This window comes from Cyclopterus lumpus, chromosome 5 (genome assembly GCF_009769545.1).
Source record: "Cyclopterus lumpus isolate fCycLum1 chromosome 5, fCycLum1.pri, whole genome shotgun sequence".
Lineage (NCBI taxonomy): Eukaryota > Metazoa > Chordata > Actinopteri > Perciformes > Cyclopteridae > Cyclopterus > Cyclopterus lumpus.
Genome location: NC_046970.1, coordinates 26,290,223 through 26,300,222, shown reverse-complemented (window position 1 = coordinate 26,300,222; position 10,000 = coordinate 26,290,223). Strand labels below are relative to the sequence as shown.

Below are 10,000 nucleotides of genomic sequence, written 5' to 3'. Positions count from 1 at the left end.
GAAGCATAGACTTCTATACAACCAGAGGAGTCGCCCCCTGGTGGTCAGGAGAGAGAATGCAGCTTTAACACATGAAGCATATACTTCTATACAACCAGAGGAGTCGCCCCCGAGAGAATGCAGCTTTAACACATGAAGCATAGACTTCTATACAACCAGAGGAGTCGCCCCCTGGTGGTCAGGAGAGAGAATGCAGCTTTAACACATGAAGCATAGACTTCTATACAACCAGAGGAGTCGCCCCCTGGTGGTCAGGAGAGAGAATGCAGCTTTAACACATGAAGCATAGACTTCTATACAACCAGAGGAGTCGCCCCCTGGTGGTCAGGAGAGAGAATGCAGCTTTAACACATGAAGCATAGACTTCTATACAACCAGAGGATTCGCCCCCTGGTGGTCAGGAGAGAGAATGCAGCTTTAACACATGAAGCATATACTTCTATACAACCAGAGGAGTCGCCCCCTGGTGGTCAGGAGAGAGAATGCAGCTTTAACACATGAAGCATAGACTTCTATACAACCAGAGGAGTCGCCCCCTGGTGGTCAGGAGAGAGAATGCAGCTTTAACACATGAAGCATAGACTTCTATACAACCAGAGGAGTCGCCCCTGGTGGTCAGGAGAGAGAATGCAGCTTTAACACATGAAGCATAGACTTCTATACAACCAAAGGAGTCGCCCCCTGGTGGTCAGGAGAGGTCCAGGTTCCACCTCCGTTACGGTTCTAAACTCACGAGCCGTTGATCCATTTGAATCCGTTTCATGATTATTAAACAAAGTGTTATGAATTAATTTAAATGTCATAAAGAATCATGTTCATGACGGTTATTGATTATAAATTATAACTTCCAGGGAGAGACGAGACGATGCAGCCGGCCAAGCCGTCCTTCCTCGAGTACTTTGAGCAGAAAGAGAAGGAGGCCAACAGTCAGGGAGGAGGAACCAACGCAGACAACCGTAGACCGGCCAACGAAGGAGACCTTGAAGTGGTGAGTGTGTGTGTGTGTGTGAAGGTGTGTGTGTGTGTGTGTGTGTGTGAGAGAGAGAGAGAGAGAGAGAGAGAGAGAGAAGGTGAGTGTGTGTTTGAAGTGTCACTGACTGATTTCTACTCTTATTCTTCTGGATCTTTAATAAAGTCTCACTGTGAACATTCATGCTCTCACACACACACACACACACACACACACACACACACACACACACACACACACACATACAGCAGGTGTGTTGCTGACACACAGTGAGAGGATCGTCTCAGTGGGGAACAGATTTGAGTTCATTTTAAGTTCTTCATGTGTCTGAAGGGAGAAACGCTCATTTACATTATTTATTTATTATTAGTATTATATTATTGTTATGATTAATTATTATGATTATTGGCAACACCCATAAAAAGACACCGATTGGTTGTCTTCAACAAATAAAGTTTCATTCACAACATTTCTTCTACAAACGAGCAGCACAAATGTATATAATATATAACTATTCTTTTTTATTTTAAATGTACCAAATCAAACAAATGAGGAAGATCTTGGGTCTAAAATAATGAGAATGAATATTAAACAAAATGTAAATCATACCCTCTAATTTAGAAAGAAATCTGCTTTGAATTGATATTAAATACTTTTCTTGAGATATTCGTATAATATCTATATACTTATTTATATAATTATAATAAGTATGTCAGTAACTTCTGTGCAAAGACCGTTCAGTAAATCATAAAATGTGTGAGAGGGTTTTATTGTTTTGAGGATGAAAAGCGTATTTCTTCTGATATCTGGAACTCGCTCAGCAGCTTCATGCGGTTTTAATTTTAGATCCACGTGGCTATTTTTGTATTTTTGCTCCAGAAGTTGTTTTTAACTAGTTCTTTAAAAGTGTCTTCATCCTGTCTCTTCTCACACTTACAGTAGGAGTTCATGTGTGGAGAGAACCTCATGAAGCTCCGCCTCCTCACAGAGCCTGATAGACACGTTAAATATGTCGTATTTCAGCTGACCCACAGTCACCCCGTATATAATATATACAATATATTAGTGTTATAGTATATAATATATACAATATATTAGTGTTATAGTATATAATATATACAATATATTATAGTGTTATAGTATATAATATATACAATATATTATAGTGTTATAGTATATAATATATACAATATATAATAGTCTTATAGTATATAATATATACAATATATTATAGTGTTATAGTATATAATATATACAATATATAATAGTCTTATAGTATATAATATATATAATATATAATAGTGTTATAGTATATAATATATACAATATATAATAGTGTTATAGTATATAATATATACAATATATTAGTGTTATAGTATATAATATATACAATATATTAGTGTTATAGTATATAATATATACAATATATTAGTGTTATAGTATATAATATATACAATATATTATAGTGTTATAGTATATAATATATACAATATATTATAGTGTTATAGTATATAATATATACAATATATTATAGTGTTATAGTATATAATATATACAATATATTATAGTGTTATAGTATATAATATATACAATATATAATAGTGTTATAGTATATAATATATACAATATATTATAGTGTTATAGTATATAATATATACAATATATTATAGTGTTATAGTATATAATATATACAATATATTATAGTGTTATAGTATATAATATATACAATATATTATAGTGTTATAGTATATAATATATACAATATATTATAGTGTTATAGTATATAATATATACAATATATTATAGTGTTATAGTATATAATATATACAATATATTATAGTGTTATAGTATATAATATATACAATATATTATAGTGTTATAGTATATAATATATACAATATATTATAGTGTTATAGTATATAATATATACAATATATTATAGTGTTATAGTATATAATATATACAATATATTATAGTGTTATAGTATATAATATATACAATATATTATAGTGTTATAGTATATAATATATACAATATATAATAGTGTTATAGTATATAATATATACAATATATTATAGTGTTATAGTATATAATATATACAATATATTATAGTGTTATAGTATATAATATATACAATATATTATAGTGTTATAGTATATAATAGTACATAGTATATAATAGTGTTATAGTATATAATAGTGTATAGTATATAATAGTGTATAGTATATAATAGTGTTATAGTATATAATAGTACATAGTATATAATAGTGTTATAGTATATAATAGTGTATAGTATATAATAGTGTATAGTATATAATAGTGTTATAGTATATAATAGTACATAGTATATAATAGTGTTATAGTGTTATAGTATATAATAGTGTATAGTATATAATAGTGTTATAGTATATAATAGTGTTATAGTATATAATAGTACATAGTATATAATAGTGTTATAGTGTTATAGTATATAATAGTACATAGTATATAATAGTGTTATAGTATATAATAGTACATAGTATATAATAGTGTTATAGTGTTATAGTATATAATAGTACATAGTATATAATAGTGTTATAGTATATAATAGTGTATAGTATATAATAGTGTATAGTATATAATAGTACATAGTATATAATAGTGTTATAGTGTTATAGTATATAATAGTACATAGTATATAATAGTGTTATAGTATATAATAGTGTTATAGTGTTATAGTATATAATAGTACATAGTATATAATAGTGTTATAGTATATAATAGTACATAGTATATAATAGTGTTATAGTATATAATAGTGTTATAGTATATAATAGTGTTATAGTGCAGCTTAGAACATGTGGAGGAAAGCACTAACATCTATTATTCAGGAGAAGAAGAACATCTCCTTCAATTGTTCCATTCCGTTCTATTTTTAATCTTCCCTCATTGGTTTCCTTGTTTCCTGTCACTCCTTCACTCCTTCACTCCTTCACTCCTTCTCTTCTTCACTCCTTCACTCCTTCTCTTCTTCACTCCTTCACTCCTTCTCTTCTTCACTCCTTCACTCCTTCACTCCTTCATTCCTTCACTCCTTCACTCCTTCACTCCTTCACTCCTTCACTCCTTCACTCCTTCTCTTCTTCACTCCTTCACTCCTTCTCTTCTTCACTCCTTCACTCCTTCACTCCTTCATTCCTTCACTCCTTCTCTTCTTCACTCCTTCACTCCTTCACTCCTTCTCTTCTTCACTCCTTCACTCCTTCACTCCTTCACTCCTTCTCTTCTTCACTCCTTCACTCCTTCACTCCTTCACTCCTTCTCTTCTTCACTCCTTCACTCCTTCACTCCTTCACTCCTTCTCTTCTTCACTCCTTCACTCCTTCACTCCTTCACTCCTTCTCTTCTTCACTCCTTCTCTTCTTCACTCCTTCACTCCTTCACTCCTTCTCTTCTTCACTCCTTCACTTCTTCACTCCTTCACTCCTTCTCTTCTTCACTCCTTCACTCCTTCACTCCTTCTCTTCTTCACTCCTTCACTCCTTCACTCCTTCACTCCTTCACTCCTTCTCTTCTTCACTCCTTCTCTCCTTCACTCCTTCACTCCTTCTCTTCTTCACTTCTTCACTCCTTCACTCCTTCTCTTCTTCACTCCTTCACTCCTTCTCTCCTTCACTCCTTCACTCCTTCTCTTCTTCACTTCTTCACTCCTTCACTCCTTCACTTCTTCACTCCTTCTCTCCTTCACTCCTTCTCTCCTTCACTCCTTCTCTTCTTCACTTCTTCACTCCTTCTCTTCTTCACTCCTTCACTCCTTCTCTTCTTCACTCCTTCACTCCTTCTCTTCTTCACTCCTTCACTCCTTCTCTTCTTCACTCCTTCACTCCTTCTCTTCTTCACTCCTTCTCTTCTTCACTCCTTTACTCCTTCTCTCCTTCACTCCTTCTCTTCTTCTCTCCTTCACTCCTTCCCTCCTTCCTTCCTGTCTCAAGAGATCCTTGTTTCATCCACCAGATCCCGACATGGAGGTTAAACCCACCGTCAGTCTGGTGTTCTCATCCATAACATCCATAAACAGATGTCTTCATGATGAAGCCTGTTGGGGGGTTAGGTTTATTAAGGTTTATTAAGATTTATTAAGGTTTATTGAGTTTTATTATTTGAGTCCTCGTGACGACTTCGTCGTAGAGGAAGCTATTGTATTTTGAGGAATTCTTTTTCTTCTTCTTTTCCTCTCCAAAGAAACCCCTTTTTGGGGCCATTATCATATCCCAAAAGTTGTTAAATTGGACATGCATATCAGGACTGGTGAAAAATGTGATATTTTGGTGGTTTCGAATTTGGGTGTAAAGAAAGGTCTCGATAGCGCCCCCTAGAATCGTCATTTCGTTCAAAAGCCCACGCTTTTTGCCCCCAATGACCGATTGACTTGAAACTTTGCCATAAAGTGCGCCTGTTCAGATTTTATTCATACGAAACCTTCTGTGGTTCATTATTGGTTCAATGTCATCCAAAGTTATCAAAAGCTTGTTGATAACTCATTGGGTTCAGAAGATATGGGCCAATGAATCTCTAAGGGGTGTGGCCTAATATGTAAAGACACATAACTTCCAAATCACTTGGCCTATCATCACCAACTTGCTAGGCTATGTCCACATGGCATCCCTAAACGTACCCTGATTCTTTCATAATATCTAAACATTAGAGGGCGCTGTAATCAATCGCTCAATATCTGCATTTTTTGTTTTTTTTCACGTTTTGGGGAGTTGTAAAAGAACAAATTCCTCCTCCAGATTAAACCCGATTCATTCCAAAGTCGAGCAGTGTGGTCTTGAGACATTAGCAGTGAAATCCGATCAAAAGATTTAAAAAATATAAAACTATGTGCGTTCGGAGCAGCGGCAAAGAACACCATTCGCCATGAAAATGGAAGTTGTTTTAATCCTGCCAAACATAACATGGTAAAGTCCTGAGCACATTTACATGAAGAAACTTTAGAATTTTGTCATAGAAATACCTGCTGGAAAAACATTTGACATATTAATAGTTATAAACATACTCTAGTAAAAAAATATGATTTATACAACTGCATCTGTAGCCCTGCGGTTTATAACTATGCTCTGGAAGCAGGAGACCTGTGTTCACGTCCCAGCTGGGACTCATTTCTTGCATCACTTCTTTCTACATTTAATTTACATGACGTGTTCTAGACTTCACGTAGAGACACATGACTCATGTATATGTTCACGTTGTCACAGCGCCACCTACTGGCTCCACTGGACTTCCTCCCAACTTGTCATGCTTGATAAGAGTCACGGCCTGAGGAGATCGACTCATAGTCAAAGCGCCACCTACTGGCCAAAGCAAACCAGCGTTACGTGACAAGCCGGCGTCCGGCCAGATATTAATAACTTTAGTGTGTTCGGTGTTTTTCTGCTGGCGCCGTGCATGACGAGCGTTATTGATCGCTGAGGGTCTGGAACCATCGAGAGGGTTAAAGAGAACTTCAGGGTCTGTTCTACGTTCTCCTCGCTGTCGTCAGGTGGTCGGACCTCCTCTCTCCTCGGGTTATTTTAGCTCCAGTGCTTCTGGGTAATAAATAGCCAGAGTGCTGCTGGTAAGAGCTGGGTGGTGGGGGGGGGGGGAGAGAATGTCAATAGATCTTCTCAAACACCTTGATCTTCTCGGGCATGCTTGATGTATTTTTAGTTTGGGCTAAAGATTTTCCTACGTGTCCATTAACGGGTCTTTGAAGGCATCATGGAGGACAGATATATTTATTTAGACCCATTCTGAGCCCAGTACCAACCAGCCCCCCTGTGGCTCAGAGCGTATCGTGGACCAGGGTCATGGCCAAGAGGTTATTATTGTGTAAGAGTTGAGGGGGAGAGGGAGCTGAGCCAGAAGCCAAAACCCTGGGTCCATCTGGGTCCACCGGTCCATCTGGGTCCACCGGTCCATCTGGGTCCATCTGGGTCCACCGGTCCTTCTGGGTCCGGAGCGGAGGACCACGGTGGGCTGTGGGGTCTTTTTATATAATGGGTTCTTTCTGGTGGGAACCCTCATCCAGCTCCGTTTGGTGGCTTTGGAGCTTTCTATCACTTTACATGGTCTTCTTCCTCAGAGAGTCTGGTCTTCAGTTCTAGACGTTAACATATGAATTATTGTAGCAGAAAGAGACTAGACCAGGTGAGACTAGACCATATGAGACTAGACCATATGAGACTAGACCAGGTGAGACTAGACCAGGTGAGACTAGACCATATGAGACTAGACCAGGTGAGACTAGAGACCAGGTGAGACTAGACCAGGTGAGACTAGAGACCAGGTGAGACTAGAGACCAGGTGAGACTATAGACCAGGTGTGACTAGAGCAGGTGAGACTAAACCATTTGAGACTAGAGCAGGTGAGACTAGAGCAGGTGAGACTAGACCAGGTGAGACTAGAGACCAGGTGAGACTAGAGACCGGGTGAGACTAGACCAGGTGAGACTAGACCAGGTGAGATTAGACCAGGTGAGTCTAGAGACCAGGTGAGACTAAACCATTTGAGACTAGACCAGGTGAGACTAGAGACCGGGTGAGACTAGACCAGGTGAGACTAGACCAGGTGAGACTAGAGACCAGGTGAGACTAGAGACCAGGTGAGACTAGACCAGGTGAGACTAGACCAGGTGAGACTAGAGCAGTTGAGATTAGACCAGGTGAGACTAGAGACCAGGTGAGACTAGACCAGGTGAGACCAGGTGAGACTAGAGACCAGGTGAGACTAAACCAGCTGGTGTTTGCAGGTGAGCTCGTGGTCGGTGGAGGAGCTGCGGCTGCGTCTGGCCTCTCTGGACCCTCAGATGGAGCAGGAGATCGAGGAGATCCGGCAGCGCTACCAGACCAAGAGGCAGCCCATCCTCGACGCCATCGAGGCCAAGAAGCGTCGGCAGCAGAACTTCTGAGGAGGACCTGGAGCTTCTCATCAGCAGGACCTTCTGAGGAGGACCTGGAGCTTCTCATCAGCAGGACCTTCTGAGGAGGACCTGGAGCTTCTCATCAGCAGGACCTTCTGAGGAGGACCTGGAGCTTCTCATCAGCAGGACCTCCTGAGGAGGACCTGGAGCTTCTCATCAGCAGGACCTTCTGAGGAGGACCTGGAGCTTCTCTTCAGCAGGACCTTCTGAGGAGGACCTGGAGCTTCTCTTCAGCAGGACCTCCTGAGGAGGACCTGGAGCTTCTCATCAGCAGGACCTCCTGAGGAGGACCTGGAGCTTCTCATCAGCAGGACCTTCTGAGGAGGGCAGGACCTTCTGAGGAGGACCTGGAGCTTCTCATCAGCAGGACTTCTGAACACTGTGGAAAGACTTCTGGGGATCGAACCACAGAAGAAGAAGAAGAAGAACTTCATGACGAGCAGCAATGTTAGATGAACATCAGCTGATCTGGACTCGAGAGGTTCTTTCTCTTTATTTTAGCTTTTTTACTTTCTCTTTAAACACAGAGATGCTTTTTGTTCTTAAAGGTACAGTACGACTTAACCTTAAAGGTACAGTGCGACTTGATAGCTGGTAATAACCACATTATAGTGAGCTATAACGCTTTTATTAAATGTTAGCTTCTGTTCTCGGGTCGTTTGAGCTCCTCTTCATTTAAAGGGATTTAACGCGTTGAGTTTTCATTTTCTGCCAGTTGAAAAGGTTTTAGGGACTTTATTTAGATGGAAACTTGACTGTTTAAGCTTCAGTGTTCATTCAGAGTATCATTTTATTTTTATATGTCAGAGTCCGGCGTCTGTGTTTTAGCTTACTGATGAAAACAAAAGACCTGAGTCGACAGATTTATGGAATCGATTCAACAAAATTGATTTATTAGTTTGAAACGGCTGTGAATGAGATTCCTCCCCCAAAAAAGAGTGTCAGGAAGCTACAGTCTGAAGTATGAAGCTACAGTCTGAAGTATGAAGCTACAGTCTGAAGTCTGAAGCTACAGTCTGAAGTCTGAAGCTACAGTCTGAAGTATGAAGCTACAGTCTGAAGTCTGAAGCTACAGTCTAAAGTCTGAAGCTACAGTCTGAAGTCTGAAGCTACAGTCTGAAGTTACAGTCTGAAGTATGAAGCTACAGTCTGAAGTCTGAAGCTACAGTCTGAAGTATGAAGCTACAGTCTGAAGTATGAAGCTACAGTCTGAAGTATGAAGCTACAGTCTGAAGCTGAAGTCTGAAGCTACAGTCTGAAGTCTGAAGCTACAGTCTGAAGTATGAAGCTACAGTCTGAAGTCTGAAGCTACAGTCTGAAGCTACAGTCTGAAGTATGAAGCTACAGTCTGAAGCTACAGTCTGAAGTATGAAGCTGTAGTCTGAAGCTACAGTCTGAAGCTACAAGCTACAGTCTGAAGTATGAAGCTACAGTCTGAAGTATGAAGCTACAGTCTGAAGTATGAAGCTGTAGTCTGAAGCTACAGTCTGAAGCTACAGTCTGAAGTATGAAGCTACAGTATGAAGCTACAGTCTGAAGCTACAGTCTGAAGTCTGAAGTTACAGTCTGAAGTCTGAAGCTACAGTCTGAAGTCTGAAGCTACAGTCTGAAGTATGAAGCTACAGTCTGAAGTATGAAGCTGTAGTCTGAAGCTGCCTCTCCCTCCTCGTTCCTCTCCACAGAACAGAAGCAGGTGTATTTTTCTACGTTTCTTCCAACAGAAGCGGCTCCTCAGGTCGTAGAACTCAGGGTGTAGAAATAGATCGTTTGATAAAGAATGTAAATATCAGAGCACATCTGTATTTGTATATTCTGATTACAGTTGAAGGGTCTAATCCCCAAACTCGTCTTTAAGTTATATTAAAATATGTTGCGGTTCTCAACGAGTCCACAAATCAAGATGCTGTTTAAACTCATTCGTGGTTCATGTTCTGTGTTACAAACCAAACGAAAGCCTTATGTTCATGTTCTCAAGGTGACTTTAGTCGGAGGAAAAAAGGGAAAATATTCAAAAGTAATAATGCAGCTCGATTGTTGTGAATTCTGACGCGTGCCGTTTGGCTTCGGCTGTGAAATTAAGTCGTGATCA

At 39.0% G+C, this 10,000-nt stretch overlaps 1 protein-coding gene across 8 annotated transcripts in view; it reads left to right on the top strand.

Moving 5' to 3' along the window:
• The window catches only part of LOC117730302 (serine/threonine-protein kinase 4-like), a 23,954-nt gene that overhangs the window by 13,579 nt on the left and 375 nt on the right, over positions 1-10,000 (top strand). For 7 of the 8 annotated variants that reach the window (XM_034531888.1, XM_034531889.1, XM_034531894.1 and 4 more), the window contains exons 11-12: positions 852-988; positions 7,741-10,000. The exon at positions 7,741-10,000 is cut by the window's right edge and continues 375 nt beyond it. In XM_034531888.1, the coding sequence (XP_034387779.1) occupies positions 852-988; positions 7,741-7,899 (296 nt within the window). In that variant the 3' untranslated portion in view covers positions 7,900-10,000. The remainder of the gene's footprint in view (positions 1-851; positions 989-7,740) is intronic. The other variant, XM_034531887.1, reaches the window with a different exon arrangement.